The sequence below is a fragment of the Ascaphus truei genome, chromosome 4 (assembly GCF_040206685.1).
Source record: "Ascaphus truei isolate aAscTru1 chromosome 4, aAscTru1.hap1, whole genome shotgun sequence".
In the NCBI taxonomy this organism is placed as follows: Eukaryota; Metazoa; Chordata; class Amphibia; order Anura; family Ascaphidae; genus Ascaphus; species Ascaphus truei.
In genome coordinates, this window is record NC_134486.1 from 325351857 (window position 1) to 325377880 (window position 26024).

The 26024-nt window shown below is 41.0% G+C and overlaps 1 protein-coding gene across 2 annotated transcripts in view; it reads right to left on the reverse strand.

Annotated features, from left to right (window-relative positions):
* Nucleotides 1-26024, reverse strand: part of LOC142493648 (CD109 antigen-like) — a 181266-nt gene that overhangs the window by 24366 nt on the left and 130876 nt on the right. For both annotated transcript variants that reach the window (XM_075598012.1, XM_075598011.1), the window contains 7 exons: nt 24423-24519; nt 24141-24261; nt 23007-23120; nt 19772-19993; nt 10445-10595; nt 9955-10131; nt 5130-5211 (listed from right to left, as the gene is read on the reverse strand). In XM_075598012.1, the coding sequence (XP_075454127.1) occupies nt 5130-5211; nt 9955-10131; nt 10445-10595; nt 19772-19993; nt 23007-23120; nt 24141-24261; nt 24423-24519 (964 nt within the window). The remainder of the gene's footprint in view (nt 1-5129; nt 5212-9954; nt 10132-10444; nt 10596-19771; nt 19994-23006; nt 23121-24140; nt 24262-24422; nt 24520-26024) is intronic.

The following is a 26024-nucleotide window of genomic DNA, read 5'->3' on the forward strand; positions in this document are numbered from 1 at the left end:
TTAACCTATAGACCACAGAGCACTTAGGGATAATAGTATATTACCATCTAGTAAATATAATAGTGCAGCTGATATTGTGGTAGTGAAGAGAGGGTGATTCACAGCATAGTGAAACTATTGTTCACAGCCTTTGGATCAGTGAATCATTGTGCAATACACTACTCAATGATGTATCATATAGAGAGCAGGAAAGCTAGCACACAGAGTATTGGTGAAATATAGCCAGTAGTAGGTCTACATAGATAGAGTCAGGAGACTACAAAGCACTACATAAAAGCAGCTCCAAGTAGGAGACTGACAACATTGCGCGTCCAACACGGTTTTCCCTCCAGCAAAGGAGCTTCCTCAGGGACAAATTAGTTGTTTGAGACAATTCCAACGTATACAGCTAAACCCCGTTATAACGCGGGTCTCGGGGTCCACCCCGAGACCACCGCTTTACTAACGGGGTCGCGGGGAAAAAAATGGCCGCCGCGCTTTAGCGCATATTCATCCCGCGGGACAGGAGATGGGAGCGGGCATGTCCCTCCACTCCCCGCTTCCCCCTGTCACCGCGGGACAGCCCGCGGGGCAGGAGATGGGAGCGGGGATGTCCCTCCTGTCCCCGCTTCCCCCTGTCACCGGTACTGAACTGGCAGGCAACATCCACTCCTCACGAGCCGCACGGCGCATGCGCATGCGCACGGCGAACGTGAGGGGTGCCTGCATAAGTGTGTTGCTTTGGAGACAGGTAAGCAGTCTCCGGAAGACCGCTAACCCCCCCGCCGCAGCACAGGGCCCTCGCGTGTGTGTAAGTGTCTGTGAGTGTGTGTAAGTGTCTGAGTGTGTGTGTAAGTAAGTGTAAGAGCCGGAGCGGGAGGTGGGAGGTTTGACAGGGAGGGGGGGCGTGGCTTGAGCGGAGGGACCCGCTACTCTCCCCCCCTCCCTCCACGGACTGCAGGAGGGAGCTGCTACTCTCCCCCCCCTCCCCGGACTGCAGGAGGGAGCTGCTACTCTCCCCCCCCTCCCCGGACTGCAGGAGGGACCAGGTATTTAGAACTTAAGCATGGTAAAAAGGCCTCGCTTTAATATGCTAACACTATGTGCAACGTGTGGGGTATTTAACAACAAATGACAATCTTGCTGACATGTAATCTATCTTTGGTACAGAAATCTGCCTAGCCTCATTGCCAAGATGAGCATCTTCATCTTTTGGTAACACAAGTGCTGTTCATTTCTATGGGTCCCTCCCTCCACTGGCTGCAGGAGGGACCCGCTACTCTCCCCCCCCCCTCCCTCCAAGGACTCGGGCTGGAGCACTCATACATACACACATACACACACACACACACACACACACACAGGCACTCACGCACTCATACACACACACGCGCACACACACATGCAGGCACTCACGCACTCACACACACAGACCGCTAACCAGAGTACAGGGCCCGCCGTAGCCGCAGCGCAGGGCCCCGCCACCCCCCCAACCCCCACAGCACAATGACTTCCCACCCCCTTAACTTTGTGAAACAAAAGTCACAAGACGTTGTACAGGCAAAATACATCTGTTAAAGTGCAGTTGTCTGTTTATTTCTATATAATAATTGTGTGCAGTGTGCAGTGTGTGTGCAGTGTGTGTGCAGTGTGTCAGTGTGTGCAGTGTGAGCAATGAGGAGTGTGTGTGCAGTGTACAGTGTGTGTGCAGTGTGTCAGTGTGTGCAGTGTGAGCAATGAGCAGTGTGTGTGCAGTGTGTCAGTGTGTGCAGTGTGAGCAATGAGCAGTGTGTGTGCAGTGTGCAGTGTGTGTGCGGTGTATCAGTGTGTGCAGTGTGAGCAATGAGCAGTGTGTGTGCAGTGTCAGTGTGTGCAGTGTGCAGTGTGTGTGCAGTGTGTGTGCAGTGTGTGTGCAGTGTGTCAGTGTGTGCAGTGTGAGCAATGAGCAGTGTGTGTGCAGTGTGTCAGAGTGAGCAATGAGCAGTGTGTGTGCAGTGTGCAGTGTGTGTGCAGTGTGGCAGTGTGAGCAATGTGCAGTGTGTGTGCAGTGAGTGTGTGCAGTGTGTGCAGTGTGCAAAAAAAAAAAATGTAAAAAAAAAATTTTTTTTTAATTTTTTTTTTTTTTTTTTTAAAAACGGGAGCCACGGGAAAACCGCGTTATAACCGAATCGCGGTATAACGAGGCGCGTTATAACGGGGTTTAGCTGTATTCATTAACACGGATGCGTGGTATTGTCAATTAAATTTATTTTTAATTCACCATACACGTCGTTTTGGTAACATATGTTTTATGTAAATTTATTAAAAGTTAAATTTTAAGGAATGTAGGAGTGCAGTATAGTGAATTCTTTTAGGAGACACATCCATTTTGTGTTCTCCTTCCCCCCCTTTTCTGATTCACTTTCAGTTCACAGTTTTGCACCCACATATTTGATTACCATTATTATCTTCTTATTACTTCTTCAATTTGTGTGGCTTTGTGATCACTCCCTAACTCCCGTGTTTTCTCTCTGCTTTCCTAATAAAGTGAAGAAAATATAACAGGACTTGGTGTGCTTTGGAAAGAGGGCTGAGTTAAAGCTATCTGGGGCTATTCACACATCACACGTGACCCTGGCTTCAGAATACCTCGCTATTCATTTAATGTGCTAACTCCCTTTCAGGGGGAAGGAGGAATAGGGAGTGGGACATGCTGGTGGAGAGGGAGATAGATAAAGAGGATTTTTTTTTTTAGTAAATTACCCATTGACATAAATACTTACCTCCCTGTAACAGGGACGTATCCCTGTTTAAATAAAGCAGCCTCAGAGCTCTGAGAATCCAGCAGAGAGATAATTAATTGCAGCCAATCAATTAGCTAGTCTCCACCTGGACTAATGAGAGCTCTGTAAAAAGCCTCATGTGAAACACAGCAGAGAGATTCCTTAGCTCACATTTGGGCTGACATAAGGAGGAGGAGGACTGCCGAGATTTTCCTCAGCACACAAGGTGCTGCAATGAGGAGAGAATCTTGAAGCACACAAGACTGTGTGTTGACAGCAAGACACAAGGGGACAAGACCTCTATACCTGGGCACGGACATTTCCAAAGCACACAAGGGTGCTGATCCAGGAGAGCAGAGAGGCCTTCCCTACAGCTACAACACAGAAACAGATAAGAGACTTTCTTGTTGGACGTGTGTGTGTGTGTGTGTGTGTGTGTGTGTGTGTGTGTGTGTGTGTGTGTGTGTGTGTGTGTGTGTGTGTGTGTGTGTGTGTGTGTGTGTGTGTGTGTGTGTATATATATTATCAGATTGTAAGCTCCTCAGAGCAGGGACTCCTCTTCCTAAATGTTACTTTTACGTCTGAAGCACTTATTCCCATGACCTGTTATTTGTATTATTTGTTATTTATATGATTGTCATATATTACTACTGTGAAGCGCTATGTACATTAATGGTGCTATACAAATAAAGACACAATAGAATATATGTATATATGTATGTGTGTGTTTAGTGTGGTAACCAGCTTACAGCAACAGTTATAAAGGGCTGGAGTAAAGGTTTAGTTATTCTCCAAAGTTGAGTAGGCCTTTATTTTGTTTATTTTTGTATGTTTTGCCTTGTTAAAGGAACAGGTGCAATAAAGCCAGGATTTAATTTCACCCTTATCGGTCTCCATTAAATACCTCTGCATACATCTCTTACACTCCCAAAAGACTCCTCACTACAATACATGGAGAGATACCTGTTAACCCACCTGATATACCTGGGACATATGCTAATTGGAATATGCAAAGTGCTATATAATAAATTATTTTATTTTATTAAATTCTTGTAATACGCACTCCAACTAAGCTGCGATTTGTTAGTAAAGCTGCCAGTTGATGTTTCTGAAATCTCACATTTCCACCATCTTTAGCTTTTTAAAGTCCTGCTAAATGTTCCACCAGGAATTGCATTTGGAAAAAAATCCCAAATTAAAGTGTGTAAACATCAATCTATGTGGTGCTTTAATGTAGTAAATAATTGATATAATTGCACAGCAAATATTTTGTGTCTTAAGAAATAACATTCAAACATGAGTTGCCGCTTTGGTCAAAAAGATTAGTGTTAAAGCTTTTTGCCATCTATAGGCTGGGGGGGGGGGTCGCCCTCTTCAGCGTATGACGTCTCGATGTCGCATTGTCTTGGCAACGTGACAGAGTGTCACATGATGCCACATTGTAATGGCAACAGATGTCACGGCGACATGTGATGCCGCTTTTTCATGGCGTTGCAGTGTTACATGATGCCGCATTGTCATGGCAACATGTGTCATGGCATCATCTGCTGACGCAATGCAACAGGAGGGGACCTGCTATGGAAAAGGTGACACACACAATCAAAGTGCCTTTCCAAAAAATTGCCACCCGCAAAATATTGCTGTTCTAGGCCAGGGGTGCACAATCTTTTTTTTTTTCCCTGCGACCCCCTGTCTGCACTCCCCCCCTGCTCTCGCCACCCTTCTTACCATGTCTCCGGCATCAAATGACATCGCGGGGTCATGTGACGTCATGTTGCCATGGTAACGCATCACCGCAGACCAGGTAAGTTACAGAGGGCTCACGTGATGCCATGGCATTTAATTTAAATGCCTTGAGAAAGAGTGCAGGCCTCTTCAACTGCCCTGCCCCCGCTGAAAAATCTCGCTTCCCAGGTTGCGCACCCCTGCTCTAGGTTATAGCCTTCGCAGCCCTGTGGGAAATCCCCCCCTGAGAGCTCACAGTTAAAGTGTAATGCAGGGTGTAGGACCCGATCTGGAGGTAACAGGCAAGTCAATTAAATAAACTAATGCATATAGGTGAAACTGAGAAATAGGGTATTAGTATTTAACAACTGTGATAAAGACATTATGTAATGTCTTAAAATCTAAAGTCTGCATTAATAGTGACAAAAAAATGAAAATTGAGTTAAAATATTTTGAGATATACAGCTACTCTGGGGAAAGATAATTTTGCTAGTTTTTAACAAGTTAGAGGACACTGATAACAGACACCATACAAACCAATATGAAAGACATAGCATGGGAGGGGGTGTTGAGATTACTTGGACATTCAGAGAGTTATATTGTTAGAGATCTTCCTAAATATGAAATGCTGCTTTAATATTAAAATATACAGGAAAAACTTACCAAGTACTTCCAGAAGGATCCCCATTTCCAAAAGCACTAAACGAACCATCATTTCTCTTGTAGGTTAATTCTCTTTGATAACCTTAATTTAAAATAAAAAAAATACCTCAATGACTTGATAATTTAAAAAATAACATTCTAAAATATTGCTACTGGTTTATAAAGTAAATAAATATAGGTTTGACAATGACACTAAAAATCTAGAAGTATGTAACTATATATATATATATATATATACAGTGGTGTGTAAAAGAAAGTACACCCTCTTTGAATTCTATGGTTTTACATATCTGGACAAAATAACAATCATCTGTTCCTTAGCAGGTCTAAAAATTAGGTAAATACAACCTCAGATGAACAACAACACATGACATATTACACCGTGTCATGATTTATTTAACAAAAATAATGCCAAAATGGAGAAGCAATGTGTGAAAAACTAAGTACACCTTTACTGCTTCCATAGGAATAAAGATGCTACAGGTAAGTAGCAGACAGGTGCTGCTAATCAAATGCCCTTGATTATAGTTACATAGTTACATAGTAGATGAGGTTGAAAAAAAGACGTACGTCCATCAAGTTCAACCTATGCTAAATTTAGACCACAGATACTTTATCATTTATCTAGACTTACTTATTGATCCAGAGGAAGACAAACAAAACCCCCGAGAGTCATACAATCCAATGATGTCTCATAAGGGGAAAAATAAATTCCTTCCTGACTACAAGAACTGACCATCGGATTAATCCCCGGATCAACATATTTCCCATGTATACTTATTTGGTATATCCCTGTATACCTTTCCTATCTAAAAAGATGTCAAACCTTTTTTGAACAAATCTATTGTATCTGCCATCACAGTCTCCATGGGTAATGAATTCCACATTTTAACTGCCCTTACTGTAAAGAACCCTTTCCTTTGTTGCTGGTGAAATCTCCTTTCCTCCAGCCTTAAGGGATGGCCCCAAGTCCTTTGTACTGCCCTTGGGATGAATAGTTCTTTTGAAAGATCCTTGTATTGTCCCTGAATATATTTGTATATAGTTATCATATCCCCTCTTAGATGCCTCTTTTCTAATGTAAATAAATCTTATTTAGCTAGCCTCTCCTCATAAGTTAGATTGTCCATCCCCTTTATTAATTTGGTGGCTCTTCTCTGCACTCTCTCTAGTTCCATAATGTCTTTTCTTAGGATTGGTGCCCAAAATTGTACTCCATATTCAAGGTGAGGTCTTACTAATGCTTTGTAAAGGGGCATAATTATGTTTACTTCCCTTCTATCCATTGTCCGTTTGATGCAAGATAAGATCTTGTTTGCCTTTGCAACTACTACATGACTTTGGGCACTATTGCTAAGCCTGCTGTCTACAAGCACTCCTAAATCCTTCTCCATCAAGGATTCCCCCAATTTATCCCCATTTAATTTGTAATTCGCCTTTTTATTCTTGCATCCCAAATGCATAACCTTACATTTATCTGTATTAAACCTCATCTGCCATTTACCTGCCCATGTTTCCAATCTCTCCAAGTCCTTCTGAAGAGAAATTATATCCTGCTCTGATTCTATTACCTTACACAATTTAGTATCATCAGCAAAGATGGAGACTTTGCTCTCGATGCCAACCTCAAGGTCATTAATAAACAAGTTAAAAAGCAGGTGTCCCAGTACCGATCCCTGAGGTACTCCACTCACAACTTTAGCCCAACCTGAAAAAGTTGTACACCAACCTCGTGTGAAACCGTATCAAAAGCCTTTGCAAAATCTAAGTAGACCACATCAACTGCATTACCCTGGTCTAAATTCCTACTTACCTCCTCAAAGAAACAAATAAGGTTAGTTTGGCAAGATCTATCCTTCATAAATCCATGCTGACTATTACTAATAATTTTCTTTTCCATTCGGTATTCCTGAATATTATCCCGTATTAAACCTTCAAGAAGTTTCCCCACTATTGAAGTCAGGCTTACAGGTCTGTAATTCCCCGGTTGTGATCTAGCTCCCTTTTTAAATATAGGCACCACATCTGCTTTACGCCAATCTTGTGATACAAAGCCTGTGGAAATGGAGTCCTTGAATATTAAATATAATGGTTTGGCTATTACTGAGCTTAACTCCTTGAGAACTCTTGGATGTATGCCATCAGGGTCAGGTGCCTTATTTACTTTAATTTTTTCAAGTCGCTTATGAACTTCTTCCTCAGTTAACCAATTGTTCATTAATATGGAGGTTGTGGCTTCCTCCTGCGGCACTACCATTGAACTTGATTCTTCCCTGGTAAACACAGAGGCAAAGAATTTGTTTAATACCTCAGCTTTTTCCTTATCTCCAATAATCTGCCTACCCATCTCACACTGAAATGGTCCAATATTTTCTTTTCTCATTTTTTTGTTATTAAGGAATTTAAAGAACTTTTTAGGGTTGACCTTACTTTCTATTGCAATCCTTTTTTCATTATCCATTTTTGCTAATTTGATTGCCCTTTTGCAATTTTTGTTACATTCCTTATAATTTTGATACGATGTCTCCGTCCCTTCTGACTTAAAGAATCTAAACGCCTTCCTCTTCTTGTCCATTTCATCCCCTACCTGTTTATTTAGCCACATTTGGTTTTGACTTATTTCTTTTATACTTATTACCCAAGGGTATACACTGATAAGTGTGCTTTTCTCACAATGTTTTAAAGACTGACCATTTATCTTCTACATTTTTCCCTGCAAAAAACATCATCCCAGTGTATTACTTGTAGATTAGACCTCAGTTTATTAAAATCTGCCTTTCTAAAGTTTAAGGTCTTTGTTGAACCCAAGTAATCAGTTTTTTGATAATTTATTTCAAATGAGACCATGTTATGATCACTGTTACCAAAATGTTCCAGGACTTGAATATTTAATATTACTTCTACATTGTTTGATATGACCAAATCCAGTACTGCCCCTCTCCTGGTTGGTTCCTCAATAATTAATTGATCATCAGCAAGTGTGACCACCTCTATAAAAGCCGAAGTTTTAGCAGTTTGCTGGTCTGGAGCATTCAGGTGTGTGTTAACACAATGACAAGGAGGAAAGACATCAGCAATGATCTTAGAGAAGCAATTGTTGCTGCCCATCAATTTGGGAAGGGTTATAAGGCCATTTCCAAACAATTTAAAGTCCATCATTCTACAGTGAGAAAGATTATTAAAAAAGTGGAAAACAATCAAGACAGTTGCCAATCTTCCCAAGAGTGGACGACCCAGCAAATTCACCCCAGGGTCAGACCGTGCAATGCTCTGAGAAATTGCAAAATACCCATGAGTTACATCTCAGACTCTACAGGCCTCAGTTAGCATGTTAAATGTTAAAGTTCATGACAGTACAATTAGAAAAAGACTGAACAAGTATGGTTTGTTTGGAAGGGTTGCCAGGAGAAAGCCTCTTCTCTCTAAAAAGAACATGGCAGCACGGCTTAGGTTTGCAAAGTTGCATCTGAACAAACCCCAAGACTTCTGGAACAATGTCCTTTGGACAAACGAGACCAAAGTGGAGATGTTTGGCCATAATGCACAGCGCCACGTTTGGCGAAAACCAAACAGCATATCAGCACAAACACCTCATACCAACTGTCAAGCACGGTGGTGGAGCGGTGATGATTTGGCCTTGTTTTTCAACCACAGGACCTGGGAACCTTGCAGCCCTTGAGTCGACCATGAACTCCTCTGTATAGCAAAGTATTCTAGAGTCAAATGTGAGGCCATCTGTCCGACAGCTAAAGCATGGACGAAATTGGGTCATGCAACAGGAAAATGATCCCAAGCACACCAGCAAGTTTACAACAGAATGGCTGAAAAAGAAAAGAATCAAGGTGTTGCAATGGCCCAGTCAAAGTCCAGACTTCAACCCAATTGAAATGCTGTGGCTGGACCTTAAGAGAGCTGTGCATAAACAAATGCCCACAAACCTCAATGAACTGAAACAACATTGTAAAGAAGAGTGGGCCAAAATTCCTCAACAACGATGTGAGAGACTGATAGTCATACAGAAAACGATTACTTCAAGTTATTGTTGCTAAAGGGGGTTCTACAAGCTATTGAATCATAAGGTATACTTGGTTTTTCCCACATGGCTTCTCCATTTTGGCTTTATTTTTGTTAAATAAATCATGACACGGTGTAATATGTCATGCGTTGTTGTTCATCTGAGGTTGTATTTACCTAATTTTTAGGCTTGCTAAGGAACAGATTATTGTTATTATGTCCTGATATGTAAAACCATAGTATTCAAAGAGGGTGTACTTTCTTTTTCACACAACTGTACATGTTCCATGGCTACTGTCATTGTTTCCCTTGGTTTGTTTTTATTTACAACTTTATACTTCAGGCAGTATTTAAGAGCTGAAACTCTGGAAATGACATACATAAATATAGTGTCAGAATTAAACATAATTATGCTATGGGATATCTGTGTGAAAGCTCCATTTATGTTCTATGAGCAATACAAGCAGATTAAAAACGTGTGCATTTCATAAAAGATGCCTCTTATAAGTGCGAGTCTTGGGAATTCCATTAAGCCTGACATATTTTGTATAACGAGGTAATCTAATCTAATCTATGCATTACCAGTACATTTGTTTACATATTTTGATAAAGAAGATGGCCTTTGGTCTCAGGGTGGCATTTTGAAAAAAGTAGTAAAATATAAATGTTTTAAATGTTGCCAGTTTCTAAAGTCATGGACACTGGAGCACTTCTGAACCATATTGAGAATATACTGTGTAGTCTATAGATTCCCTGAAGTTGTGATCTGTAATTTTCTTCAATATACTGTGTTATTTAAGTGGACACTTACCTTGTTCCATGTAACCGGTGGCTTTAGTTCTAATTTCTCCGTTTATCTGTTTAGTTTCTATTAAATACTGTAGCACATAGATGTTGGGAGCAAAGTTAATCATGTTTTGTTCTCCACAACCATGTGGCATCTGTATCAGAGACGCAAGACCATCAATTGAAGGTCCAAGAAGATCCCCTGATGAAAACAGATATTGCATTAATTAAGCAAAATATTCATGTTTGTAGCTATGATAGCACATTACTTTCTATTTGAAAATGTTCACTAAAATATTACTGATTATGAAAAAAATCTGTTAAATGAACATTGTATTGAAATTAAATCAAAACGCTTGCTAACATAATTTAAGACAAATGCATATGAAACATTCTCTAGATGCAATTTATATATTTTAAATGTTCTGTGGATTTGATTACCTTACAAAAGCACACCTGCATAGAAAGGAATAATCCTCATTACTGAAGAAATTAGGCAATAATACATTTCTTACCAATAACAGTGACAAATGCTTGTTCACTGCCGTTCACCACGTCACCAGGAAAAGTGAATGATAAACTCTTGGACACTGTTTGAGGTGCACTTCCAGTACCAGTTGCCTCTAAAAGTACAGTTTGTGAATAAAAGTGCTTGACTCCTTCAGCCTTTAAGAAAAGAAAAACATGGAATGCAGTTACATTAGCAGACACATATATTGTATTATTTTGTTCAATTGCACGTGACTTATTCAGATTGAATTAGAGTTGTAAGCAGAGTACTTTAAGGATCAATAATAGGGTCACTGTTCTGTAACTTGTTTGCTAATGACTTAATGATGGGCATAAAAGAATAAACTGGCAGATAAATAGCATATGATGTACAGCTCTGTCCTTGGATAGCAATAATAATTATACATTATTTATTATATTTTAAAGATGTTAATAATAATATGTTTTATTTAAGCAAGAGAATTTATAGATATAGGAAAAGATCAGATTTAGTGGAGTCAGAAAGAATGGATTCAGCATTCCAAATTAAAAAAATATATACTATTCGTGTATTTAAAAAAAAAAAGACACTAACCTAGAATAGAATAACAAACTTTCATTCTGTAGAGCTGCAACTTTGGGGTAGATCCCCAGAAGTCCATCACTTTTGCGCTAATAACGGCTGTTACCAAATTAGATAAAATACATTATTTTCACTCTGTTTACCCTCAAAGCAAATTTCAGGCAAAATGAATGTCTGTCTATCCACTCATTTGCATATGGTGAACGTTGGGATAAGCGCTATAATAATGCTGAATAGTAGTAAGAGCTCAGAGTGATACTGCCAGTAAGTTAGTCAGCCTCTGCTGACGATCGTTTTGCCAATGCGCTTTCTCAAGACTGATGGGCCTTTCTTACTCCTATTTAGCTAGTAGAATCATACATTAATGTTGCAATTTTGAGGTTAGTGGTTGAGAACACCACATATATAGATAGCCTTAGCAGCCAGCACTACTACTCAGGATGAAGGCGTGCTCCTCCTATTCTTCTGACTGAACAAGTAAGGGCCAATGCCCAACCATTACTACTGCTAAGGATCAATTCACTAGGCAGGAGACGTAGGAGACGTGCCGCAGCCTGCACACCGCGAGAACCAAATCGGAGGTGACATCAGAGTCTCGAGGACGCGATGGAGCGGAAACCACGGATGACACCAGCTGGTTACTGACCGGTCGCTGAGAACTCACCTTGGACAATAGACGTCCAACTGAGGCGAGGCGGTGAGATTACACGCTGTGCAGATTCTTTCCCACTCAGTGTTACGTGACCATTTTATACTGTACTATTGGGTCATCTCTTCTAGCTTTGCGGATTACATTTTGACCACACCAGATTAACTGAGAACTGACAGCCACAGCTTTGTCTGAAATTGCCTTTAAACATCTAGCATCCTGTGAGTAGGCTGTGTATAGTGCCAAGCTACAAGATGACTATTATTCAGAGTTGCATTACACCTGCACTTAAATTGTTTGTGTTGCTGTCTTCTCTCCCCACATGCTCCCTGTAAGAGGACATGTGCAGAGGTATGCAATGGAGACTGTTTTAAGGTGAAATTAAATACGGCTTTTATTGCGCCTGTTTCTTTAACATAAGAAAACATCCAAACGTATGCAAATAAGGGGTCAAACAAAGCTTCTGTTCCACTTGGGAGTATTTCTAGTTAAATCTATGCAGTCCACAACTCCCTTTGGATTAGCATGTCTCCCAGTCCCAAACATATATCTTGATATGTGCAGATATACAGTACAAAAAGTCTTAGAAAGGAAAGTCTTATCTGCCTCTTGTAGGGGAAGGCTTCTTTGTTCTCCAGGTTTAGAAGTACTTTCCCCTATGTCTTGATGGCAGCGTGCAGTCTCTTCTGGCAGGCTCAAGACATCTGTCTCCTTGTTCAGTTCACAGGTGTGCTAAGGAGTCTCACTTCCTGTCTCAGAGGCAGGCTTTATCTAACACCTCTAATCAGTCAGGTGCTGGTCAATTAACCAGCACACTGCTGGATTAGAGGCAAGTTTTCTGAACAGGGTAAGTCCCCTGTTACACTCCCCCTGGATTGTATGAATATACTCTTATGTTTTGGGACCGGTGAGGACAGGCCCCACCAGTGGGTCTGAGCAGGGAGTTAAGACTTTACATTTGTATTATATTATCACTGTATTTATTTTTATTTTTATTACTCACACTTGCACTATAGATTTTTTCTTGAGTGCTGGATAAGTTAATCACTTTAAAAATAGTGATCACTTTATGCTGTTTGCGCCTATTGAATCCCTTTCACTTGCTCATGAAGGTAACCAAGCCACTAATCATTTATTTATTTTTATTTATAAAATATTTTACCAGGAAGTAATACATTGAGACTTACCTCTCGTTTTCAAGTATGTCCTGAGCACAGAGTTAAGACAAATAATACATGGTTACAAATACAGTTACATAAATAAACAGGGTATACATTATATACAAGACATTGCATGCACAGTTAAAGAAAATATATATTATGGGCGTAAGAAACAGTTACAGACCAGATTAGAGTGTGACACAGCCTTAGATTTGAAAGAACTTAAACTGGTGGTGGATGTGAGAGTCTCTGGTAGGTTGTTCCAGTTTTGGGGTGCACGGTAAGAGAAGGAGGAGCGGCCGGATACTTTGTTGAGCCTTGGGACCATGAACAGTCTTTTGGAGTCTGATCTCAGGTGATAAGTGCTGCATGTGGTAGGGGTGAGGAGCTTGTTCAGATAGCTGGGTAGCTTGCCCATAAAGAATTTAAAGGCAAGACAGGAAAGGTGAACTTTGCGCCTAGACTCATGTGATGACCAATCTAGTTCTTTGAGCATTTCTCAGTGATGTGTGTTGTAGTTGCATTGGAGAACAAAACGACAAATTGAATTGTAGAGGGTGTCAAGTTTGCTAAGGTGGGTTTGAGGTGCCGAGCCATATACTATGTCTCCATAGTCACTCATTAGCATTAGCATCTGCTGTGCGATACGCTTTCTGACCAGGAGACTTAGGGAAGATTTGTTCCTGTAAAGTACCCCTAGTTTGGCATAGGTCTTGGTTGTCAGGGTATCAATGTGCATCCCGAATGTTAAGTGGGAGTCAAACCATATGCCCAGGTATTTAATACTAGTGACAGGGGTTAGGGTGGTGTTAGCGTTGGTTCTAATCTGGAGCTCAGTCGCTGGCAGCTTTAAAAATTTAGTCTTGGTCCCAAATGCCATTGTTACAGTCTTGTCAGTGTTTAAAAACAGTTTGTTTTGGGAAATCCAGTTTTTGAGTCTCAAAAAGTCAGACTGAAGTATGTGTTGAAGGTCAGAGAGGCTATGGCTGTGTGCATATAGGTTTGTGTCATCTGCATACATGTGTATTGAAGCTTCCTTACAAGCTGTGGGAAGATCATTAATGAACACTGAGAAGAGTAGGGGCCCCAGAACAGAGCCTTGCGGGACACCACAGGTGATATCCAGGGGGTCGGAGTTAGAGCCTGAGATGGACACATGTTGGGATCTACCTGATAGGTAGGACTGAAACCAGTGTAGCCATGTATAAAAATGGTATACAGCTCTTTCTCATGCTGGCAGTAAACCTGGTAAGTATGCAGGGTTGCCAGCAACAATCATGGAGGTTTGCCCTCACACCCTGGTGAGGTGTCATATGTATACAAGGGGAGTGGTCTGTGTCCACTGTTAGTGACACAAGAGGTGTGGCTTTTTTCTGAGTCTATATAAGACATTGCACTGCCAAAAGTTAGTGTGTTAGCCTAAGGGCAAGTGTTAAGTCTGCAGCAGTTCAAGACTGTCAGATCTAAGACCAGTTACTCAACCACTGCGATCAGGGACCGACACAGATGGTGATCTCCCTTAGGGGAGAGGTGATCCAACTCTTTTGAGAGAGAGGAGGAACTTCTGAGAGGGAAGCACTCCACCAAAATGAGCGGCTAGGACGACCGCTATGAGGGGCAGTCTGCCTGAACATGCAATAAAGATGCCCAGTTTCACAAGATCCTTGCTGTGTGAGAGTAAAGTTATTACACAGAAGGAGGCACCCAGAAAGAGGTCCCCATCAGACACTTCTCCCTGCAGCCACAGAGATCCTGATGGGGTGGAGGCGCTGCATCGTATGTGAGTAGGACTCAGATCACACTACCTCAGATGCCTGTCATGCTGATATCCCCATACCAACCAAGCGGGAGACTCAGGAGTCCTGTAAGCCAGCAGGTGCACCACACGACATACAGACATGTAATGGGGCCAGTAGACCACAGGGGCAATATGAGATTGGGTGGGGTACCGTAAAACCGTTACACAAGTTTAAAGCATGCTTCCCTATTCCAGAGCACTGGAGTTTGTTAAGCAGGATAACATGATCAATAGTATCAAAAGTCTTTGCAAAATCTAGGAATATTGCACCAGTGAGTTGTCCCCGTTCCATTCCACACTGGATTTCATTGCAAACTTTTAGCAGGGTAGTTACGGTGGAGTGTTTGGGACGAAAGCCAGATTGGAATTGGCTAGGGAAATTTGTCTTGGTATAGTAATCGCTTAATTGGGAGTGGACACATTTTTCCATGACTTTGGATAGAATTGGGAGAAGGGAAATTGGCCAGTAGTTTGAGACAATCATAGCCTCTAAGGTAACCAAGAGGTTAATACAAATACCCTAAATACTCTACTACGCCCGCTATGGCATACAAGGGGTTATCCTCCCCAACCTCCCCTGTAACTCTCCCGGCCAGCCTGTCCTCCCTACACCAGAGCATCTACCCCAATATTCCACCCCTCCAACAAAACAACTGCCACCCCTACAGTAATGGCCAATTAGTCTATTAGCCAAATGTGGCTAAAAGGGATTTTGGCCATATAATTCATCAAATACATTACATAAAATACATAAAAAGAAACACATAAAAATATATATATTTAAATACATCATAAAAAAAACTATAATTCGAATCTATAAATGTGTCACTGTTGCTACCTAGGTCCTCAAAGGGAGTATGGATAGCAACATTGGCAATCAATTACCACCCTAAATAAATACATGAATTACTTACTCCTGCCAGGATGAAGGCCACCCTGCTCATCTTCAGGGACACCCAGAGATATCTCCACTAAAAGGCTGATGTCCAACCATAGAATAAAAAAACTGAATTCAAGCCCAATGACCAATAAAAATTAAAAATCCAAAAACCTGTGCCCTATGGCAAAATTAAAAAGAAAAACATCAAAAGCATTTCAAAATAATCTATGCCAGATGGCAGAAAAACCAAAAGGAAAAATAAGGAAAAATACATCAAGAACCGATGGCCTTCTTCCAATTAGATGCAATCTTAGGTGGATGTCTGTGGATCCTTAAATTGACTTGATGCCCTGAATCCTTTGTTGATTGAAGAGTAGTCTCTGGTGAGTAGATCTTCTTTCTTGATTTCTTTAAAGTTGCCTTCTGTCTTTTCTTCTTTCTTCATCCAGAATGTTACCTTGTTGTCTTCTTGCAGTCTTCAGAGACGTCCCAGGCCTTACATAAGGCCTGTGAAGACACAGAGGGCAAGTCATATGGTACATTCACCAACCGTATTGGTGGATGTACCATGTGATCTGCTCATTTTGCCTGAAAATCACCACTCGGGCAAAAGCGAGGAAATCACACCATTAGTTAATGTAATATGTGATTCCTTCCCTTTAAGGGTCCAACGTAGTCATCTCCAGGGGACGGAGGTTATGCAGACAAGTGTAGCTATGCGGGGAGGGGTTATCCCCCCCTTATGCCAAAGTAGTTATACCGCTATGCCATGCAATGGGTAGTAGGGTAGTTAGAGTAACCTCTTGGTTACCGTATTGGCCATGAAAGCATGCCTTCATGGACACTCTGGCTTTCAAAAGATTTAAACACAGGTCATAGATTAATTATGTGGCCTACTCCAGGGTATTGACTTTGGCTTCCTACTGTATATTGCTAAGACAATATAGAAAGCTAAAGTGGCCCACTTGAGAACCCTAGACAAGGCCAAAATAATTTTCAGGTACCTGATGTTAAGTGCTTCAAGTCCTGGTGTCAGCTCCGTGTGACTTTGGCAAGTTACTTTATCTCCTTGTGCTTCAGCCACCAAAAACATAGATTGTAATCTCATCTGGGTAAGGATTGTGTCTTTAAAAAATCCAAAGTGTGGCGTAATGTGCACAATATACTGTCACTGTGAAGCGCGGTGAGTCCCATTGGAAGAAAAGCACTATATAAAATAAAGTTACTATTATTATTAAATGTTAAACTGGGAGTCCTCCTTCCTCTTCAACAACTATATAGTATAATTGTATATCATTATATTTTGTATTATTAGAAAATCATCTATACAATATAGTGTGTTTAGGGATGCTCTACTTCTAAATCCATACGTCATGTCAAAATCCAAGGACAAAAAGGAAGGGCTCCTGTTTATTACAATCTACTGCATCGATCACCAGCATGAGAAGATGTGGACTACAAAAACAGACATATTTCTCGAAGGAACTATTTCTCGAAGGGATTATACATTTATACTCGTTAAAAAGGAAAAAAATACACCAAAATATACTTTACAGTAATGACAGAAACCACTTAAGATAGCATCTACATTAGTCCTCCCAAAACATATTTAAATTTCCAAAATATTACAAAGTGTAAAAAAGATGTGTGTGTGTGTGTGTGTGTGTGTGTGTGTGTGTGTGTGTGTGTGTGTGTGTGTGTGTGTGTGTGTGTGTGTGTGTGTGTGTGTGTGTGTGTGTGTGTGTGTGTGTGTGTGTGTGTGTGTGTGTGTGTGTGTGTGTGTGTATAATATATATATATATGAACAAAAAGAAAGGAAAAGAGTCCCACTGAAAGCACTCAAGCAATGATCAATTATAAATGGATTTATTCAATGAAAAAAACACATGAATTACACAAAATATTAAAACAGTCCCCTCGGAACCCCTAAGACATAAATTCTGGTTTATGCACAGGAAAAAAAATATAATATATTCTAAATTTACCCTAAAGATCAAAGTATTGTGCAGAATGAATAAAGCCAGAAAAAGATTAATTAGAACCTGCTCATGTATCTATAGACGGCCGGTCAAAAAGGGGGATCTAAAACTGGATACTAGAGTACTCTACCTAAATGCTAATGAAGTACCACTCAATCACCAAGGTTAATTAATGACATATATAAATATCCACAGTGGAGGAACCATGCTAGATAACTGAATAGTCACCATGAGATGAAATGCATGTAAGTCCTGAGAAGGAGATTGAGTGATGGTATGAATTGTAGAGATGAGTATCCAGCAGTGATCCAGAGCAAGGTTAGGGGATTCCTGGGGGAGTACATACACAGCCCCGACATACGTTTCGCTACCCCTTGCTTCGTCCGGGGGCTTATATGTATATATATGTTTATATTATATGTGTATATATGTATATATATGTGTAGCCCTGGGCACCCTTTGTGCCGACAGTGACCCCCCCCCCTCGTTACCTCCGCTGGTGGGGGCGATGGCGAGTCCTGCCGGAGCCCAGTGGCAGACCCGCCGGCATTCCTAGAGGGTGGGGGCCGAGCAGGGAGCGCTCCGGTGGCTCTGCGGTGGCCCGGCAGCACAGGGCGCCGCCATGTTTGTTCCCTTGTGCATGTGCAGTGTCGATGTGCGGCGGGAGGCCCTTGTTAGGTCGCGCATGCACAGCACACGCGAGCGAAAGGGCAGCCAATTATTAGGAGGCTATAGCAGGGACTCCACATGATGCCAGGGAGCCAATAGGGCTAGAGCAATTCCCTGCTTCCAGGGATTGATACATTTTGTGCGCTGAGCCCACGCTAGCAGTCAGGACCAGGAAGAGCTAGGGGTAGGAGGTGAGTGCAGGGGTCTGTGACCCACTGCATTAGGCCAGCAGCCCCCTGGGCCCCAGTTAGGTCCTGAGCCCTATTATAGCTTGTTGTGCTTCAGGGACAGGCCCTAGGTTAGGGACCCTGCCCCGTAGTGTTATATATAGTGGCAGTAAGGGATACAGCGCACGCTGCGCTTCCCGCAAAGAGGCTTGGGATCAGGCCTACTCCACCGAGAAAGCAAGACTATCTTCAGGGTGGGATCGCCCCTGATGGATCCCCGCGCTGGTGCAACCAGGGCATTGCGCTGGAGGTCGGCAGATCCTTTTTGAAGATATTTAAGGGCCCAGGTGCCGTCGCACAGGGCAGGTATCATATTTTACGTGCACCAACATACCGGTACATCAGGCACTGATCATGCCTAATAAAGTGGGGGTTACATTTGAGACTCTTAAGTGACAGACTGGCCAAGGGCCTCAGACATTACTGTGGACACGGTGTGGGGGTACACGGTGGTGGGGGAAGGGTTATACTTTCTTTGAGGGAGAGTATTGTTTATCACAATTATAGAGTGATAAGTGATATATGTGTGTTCAGTAAAGACCGTTTTGTTTATGCCAGAGAGTATTACTGTGCTTGTGTCCTGTGAGGGGCTCCTCCCACTCTGTTGGGATCACTCCCAGGTAGAGGCACTGCACCAATTGGTAGAAATATATCGCCCCAGGATCTCTGTTGCAGAGGCTCAGGCCCTGCGAGCCAACAGGTTTATAAACAGCATTAGTAGTTCTGTGTTCAGGGGGGAACAGTGATTGATATATATATTGGCTTGTGTAATACGAGCTTGAGACAAAAGGTGGCACTGAGTGCTCATTTGCATGTCATTTCCCAGAATCCCTTGCTGCAGTGGAAGTGCTGTATGCTGGGTGACAATGGGGAAAGACAGGGTTGCAGACCTGTCTAAGACATGCAAATGAACATACAGTAATATTTACAGTTGCTTTATGCTTTACTGTGGAGGGTTTTTGTCACTTTTTTTACCCACCATAACCTTAATGACAGTGGTGATTACCTAGTCTAGTCTCAAACCTGCTAGCCATTAAGACCAGCCTCACACTGATGATACCCATCAAGGTTGAAACATGTATGTGAGTAGGTCTAATGGCTTTGCATCTCATCCCAGCCTCTGTTTAAAAGCTGTGTTTAAAACAGCATGCATTGGCTTGAGGATTGGCTTGTGTAATACGAGCTTGAGACAAAAGGTGGCACTGAGTGCTCATTTGCATGTCATTTCCCAGAATCCCTTGCTGCAGTGGAAGTGCTGTATGCTGGGTGACAATGGGGAAAGACAGGGTTGCAATATTTACAGTTGCTTTTTATATATATATATATATATATATATATATATATATATATATATATATATATATATATATCCAGATTATAGGCTTGTTCAGTCAACAGAATAACTTACCTTTACTAATATCTTTTGGCTTATAGCATCAGAAGCTGCTGGTGATGTTGCTTTCACTGTGATTGGAATTTCACCCAGCTGCTTTGGTTTTATTGGAAAGAGAACAGTTTTTCCATCTTGACTTGGAACAGACACCTTCTGTTGGCCTGCTACAGTATTGACACTATTATTTGCTACAACTATTATTTCAAATGAGTCACTTGGTTCCAATGTTACCAGGACCTGCAATACATTAATAAACTATAACTGAAAGCATATATTACCTGAAAAGCATTTAAATACCAAATATTCAGTGTATGATCTGAGCATGTAAATATATAGTTGTGCACAGAAACAAATATGTTTGCTGAAAGAGATTAAAAGGGAAATTCTATATCCACCAAAGTGGTTCAGCCGGTCATTTTCAGATGAAATTCCCCACTGAAGTCTATTACAAAAAACCTCCCATTGGCTAACCCCCTTAAGCACTGTCATTAACGTAAATGGGGAAGAGAGAGAACTGGCGCACAGCCAAAGGAGTGGGTCACCAAAATGTAGAATAAAAATAATCCTTTATTGGTCAATATAACGTATATTAACGTAAATGGGCCAAGAGGCATTGGCAGAACAAGGCACTGGTGGGCCCAAGTACAAGCTTAAAAAAATCCCCCACAAGCTAACTGGGGATTTCAATTAGAGGCTGGAATTCTGACCAAGCAGTATTATTTAGCCCCAGACAGGAATCACAGAGGGAATTTTATTTTTCTCCTCTCTAGAACCCCTCAGGCTTCACTAGTAAGAAGTAGAGCACGAGCTCTACTTTTTGTTTGATTATTATTTTCTCTTTGATAATGATTTTACCATGAATGTAGTTTTTATAATATATTAAAGGCTTAGTTTTAAATAAGTGGGGACTGTGTGTAGCATTATGAGTCTGTTTTCTTCTTTTTGGCTAAACAAAAAGAGTGCAGGAATTTTGCCATACATATTATAGGCTTAATAGATTATAGCTACCGTAGCAACAATTGTTTATAGCGTACAGTAAATTGCTATTTGTATATAATAGGACTTAGATGTAAGGTGGGGTAGAAGAGTGTAATGCTTTAAAAGTGAGAAGGATAATTGAGTGTGTGATACGGATTTGATAGGAAGTCAGGAGAGGGATTTCAGCAGGGGAGACGCTGAGACAGATTTAGGAAAGAGTAAAGTGATTCTGGCAGCAGCGTTTAGGATAGATTGTAAGGGAGACAGGTGAGAGGCAGGAAGACCAGAGAGCAAGAGGTTACAGTAATCAGGATGGGAGAGAATGAGGGCCTGTGTCAGAGTTTTAGCAGTCAAGCAACAGAGGAAAGGCATATCTTTGTGATATTACGGAGGGGAAAAAAACAGGTTTTAGCTACCATTGGAATGTGAGAGGAGAATGTGAGAGAGGAGTCGAGTGTGACCCTAGGCAGCGTGCTAGGGCCGTCTTTACAGCATTATAGGCCCCCGGGCAAAGCAGTGCACTGAGCCCTGCCTACACAACCACTCACAGGAATAAAAATGTAAATTATCGATAAAATAAACATATATTTATTGGTACCTCCAGACATGCAATGCAGACATGGCAACTCTCCACTACAAATCATAATTTTTCTCCTTCTACCGAGTTAGCGGGAGATTTGAATGTTGAGACGGGTGATCGGAAAATTAGTGTTAAATTCTGGTCTGAGCATAGATTAGCATGGGACCCCTATGCTCGTGGACCCCCCGGGCAACTGTCCAGCGTGCCCATGCGTTAAGACGACACTGCAGCCTGCTTGTGCTACTGGTTGTATGATAGTACTTCCGCAGTGGAAGGAGGTAGTAGGGCTAAGTTTGGGATGAAATATGAGGAACTCCGTTTTTGTTATGTTATGTTTCAGTCGGTGAAAGACCATCCAGGATGATATTGCAGAGAGACATTCAGAAATTTTGGTCTGTACAGCAGGTGTGAGGTCAGGGGTTCAAAAGTAAATTTGTGCCGTCAGCATAGAGGTGATATTTGAATCCAACAGATGTGATTAGGTCACCTAGAAAGAGTGTGTAAAGAGAAAAGAGAAGAGGTCCCAGGACAGAGCCCTGGGGTACCCCCACAGAGAGATCAATAGAGGAGGAGGAGGTTTTAGCAAAAGAGGCACTGAAAGTACGATGGGAGAGGTAAGAGGAGATCCAAGATAGAGCTTTGTTACGGTTACCAAGAGTATGGAGAATGTGAAGGAGAAGAGGGTGGTCCATAATATCAAATGCTGCAGAGAGGTTGAGTAATATGAGCAGAGTGTATTTGTCTTTGGCAGCATGGGGGTCATTAGTTATTTTAGTGAGGGCTGTTTCAGTGGAGTGAGCAGTGCGGAAGCGAGATGGTAGAGGATCTAGGAGAGAATGGGTGGTGAGAAAATGGAGCAAATGAGAGAATACAAGATGTTCAAGGAGTTTAGAGGCAAAAGGCAGGAGGGATACAGGACGATAGTTAGAAAGACAGGTAGGGTCATATTTTTTTTATCACTGCTATCACCTTTTTACACTGGTATCACTAAGAAATTTAATATTTATATACACAGTACTTTACATGTACTCTTTGTTTGTTTGAGCACTACATTCATTTGTGGATTACTTTGAATTGGAGAAGCACCAACTAAGACACTTTTTCAGATTAAAATATCCTAGATAGTGATAAATATATCGAGTGGGCTAAGTTATTTAAAACAAAATAGTGATAAATATCACTGGGCTTTTAATGCTAGGAACCATTTTCCCCAATCACAGAGGTAGTGGGGAACACAAAAGAATTAAAGGGTCTATTATGGGGAATGGAGGGTCATGATTTTTTATTGTTCTTTTAGGTGACTGTGTTTTTGTGGTCGTTCCAGTTATGAGTGAATGAGTGGGGATGTCCCTGAGAAAATGTTGGTAATGGGGTCTATTTCCTAATATTTTTTATTTTCCTTACTCAAAAAGATTAATAAATGTTATAATATTATAAATTATATTTATATATACAAAGCTGTTAGTATATTGAAAAAATATACAAGCCTTATTTTTACACAAGTAAGATTACTCATTAACAAGAAGGTATGTACAAAAATGTGATTGTTCTGGTTTTCCACATCTCACGGTGGAAAAATGCAGTGAGAGCAAAAGCCATTACATTCATAAAGGATACATTTCATCCACTGACATAATTTACAAATACGTCAGTATAATAAACAAAAAATAAATACGGACTACTGTACTGTACCTCCAGGTTTTCTGTTAAGTAGTTGAACAGGATAACTTCAAGAATAAATTGTTCTCCTCTAGTTACTGAGTAGGGGAGATTCAGTGAAATAAAAAAAGATTTGAATGCTTCTAGCTGAAAAATAACACATGAGAATAACACGTTAGGCAATCCAAAACCTGTAAATAAATGAGTTATTCAGTGGTGGATTTCCCATTAGGCTTGTTAGGCCCAGGCCTAGGTCGGCAAAATTTGGGGGAGGCAAAAATGTCCGCGCCTGTATAACTTGACTGCGCTCTCGAGCCTATCGGGAAGTCATTTAGCTGTTGTTTCCGCCTCCTTACATTCTGCTCTCCTTTTGAATAGCAGTGTCAACCGATGCAGCTGACGTCACCCGAGGTGAAGTCACGGCATCTCGTTGCCATGGCATCGCAGCGTCAAATGATGTCATGACATCGCATTAGCATGGCAACATGACACTGTGCGACGTCACGTTGATGATGTTAGCGGCATCATTTGATGCTGCGGTTCAGAAGGAGGAGGAGGGCAGCAGGGGACGAGGGGGTGGGCGCAACAGCAGATATAGCAACAGGATATACAATTGTCTGTACATTTTTACAGACAGAGAGCATATAATCTAATACAGTATTTAGAACAGCAAGATAAATTGATTAGCCAATTAGAAGCAGCTGGCAATAGGATGCATATGTGGTTCTTATTATGACATTACAATTATTCTTTCTGCTAAGCAGCAAAACAATGTTTTAAGTAAGTGCCCCAAAAGTCTCAACTATGGACTGATAGGCTGATAGACTGATATCATACACAGTTTCACCACATTTAGTTAATATACTGCTACTGCAGAGACAAAAAGCACGTACAGTAGCAGAGCAATAAGCAATGCATTTATATTAACTTGCAGCACTGATGTTGTGTCGTGGATAAACCAAAGTGTCAGCACATACAACTATCAAATCTGTATGTATTTCATTATTAATACAATATCAATTATGTCTGCTTCCCTTGATAGAAATAATCATGACTGCCCATACTTCCATCATTTAAAAGTTAGTAACCACAGTTCAGTGGATATAAAACAATTAACCGTTGTGATTTTGGAGCTGAAAGAGCAAAATTAGAAAAATTACACATTACCTCAACAGGCTCATTTGTCACTCCTAGTCCAAGTCCCTCGGAAATAACAAAAGCACTGGCCACCCAAGAAGTAATTGTGTCAGGCACAGTTACTTGCAAATAGGTAGTATTGATGCTTGAGCTGCAAAATGAAAAAGATATAACTGTATATGCAGAGAAGATATCATTACCTGTGCTAGAAGGAATGTTACGTAGTACCACTGCTAAGAAAATATGGACTCATTTCTTTATTTATTCTGCTAATAATTTTCTCCACACAAATGCAGTATTTTATTACCATACCTAATGTTGGTTTCCAGCCACATCCAGGTCTCTGCAAAAAATGTCTTGACATGCTCAGATGGTTGTACTGCAGTAGTTGTAATTTCAGGCATAAATTCTGAAAAAATGCATATTTTCAATTTACTGTACAATGAGCTATTTACTGACAAATACATGTTTTAATTTATTGCTGCACTTACTGTATGAACATGAGTTCCAAAAGAATGAAAGAACTTCTCCAGGTAATAACTTCTATGTCATTGATTAAAATTTAAGATGAACTTAATAGCTTTTCAAATGTAGGCCTAAAATGCCAAAACTTTAAACTACCTACAGTAGCGAGAAAAAGTTTGTGAACCGCAATGATAATTACGACACTTCCATAGTTTTTCCATGATAACCATCTTGAATCAAAACCACTTTTCTTACATATCCAATAGGGTTTATATTAACCAATTCAATGTCTTTTGAATCAAAATAATGTATGAATTAGACAAACAATGATAACTTAAGAGTCAGGGTATGTGCCAAAGTAAGTGAAACCCTGGTTTTATCAGCTAAATTAAAGGGGTTAATTAGAATCAGGTGTTTAAAAAAATTAGGTAAATCTTCAGGTGTGAGTTTTGGAGGCCCCATCCTATAAAAAGATCAGAAACTTTGTAAGTTTGGTCTTCACCATACAGGTTTGTGGAAACACATCATGCCACAAAAGAAATCTCTGAGGACCGCAGTAAAGCAGATATTGATGCTCATCAGTCTAGAAAGGGTTACAAAACTAAGGATATAGGGCTCCCTCAATCCACTATCTGACAGATAGTCTACAAAAGGAGAAAGTTCAAGACCACAGTCACTCTACCCAGGAGCGGTCATCCTACCAAATCTCTCCAAGAACAGTTCAACATATGAAGGTAGTGGGTGCTCCAACAGTCCTGGAATTATTTATTTCTTATCCATATGCGAATCCTAGAAATATGACATGAAGTTCCTCTTTTCTTGGTTTGTGCTTGTAAAGGTTCACAATACAGTTCGGTTGCTCTGTGTGTTGGAGAGTTATGCTCTATTGTTGCAGATTTTACAGAGTTCCATTTTTAATCTTAGAGGCTGATTATATATATATGATCTTATGATATATATGATCTTCCCACAGCTTGTAAGGAAGCCTCAATAAACATGTATGCAGATGACACAATCCTATATGCACACAGCCATAGCCTCTCTGACCTTCAACACATACTTCAGTCTGACTTTTTGAGACTCGAAAACTGGATTTCCCAAAACAAACTGTTTTTAAACACTGACAAGACTGTAACAATGGTATTTGGGACCAAGACTAAATTCTTAAAGCTTCCAGCGACTGAGCTCCATATTAGAACCAACACTAACACCACCCTAACCCCTGTCACTAGTTTTAAATACCTGGGCTTATGGTTTGACTCCCACTTAACATTCGGAATGCACATTGATACCCTGACAACCAAGACCTATGCCAAACTAGGGGTACTTTACAGGAACAAATCCTCCCTAAGTCTCCTGGTCAGAAAGCGTATCGCACAGCAGATGCTAATGCCAATTATTGACTATGGAGACATAGTATATGGCACGGCACCTCAAACCCACCTTAGA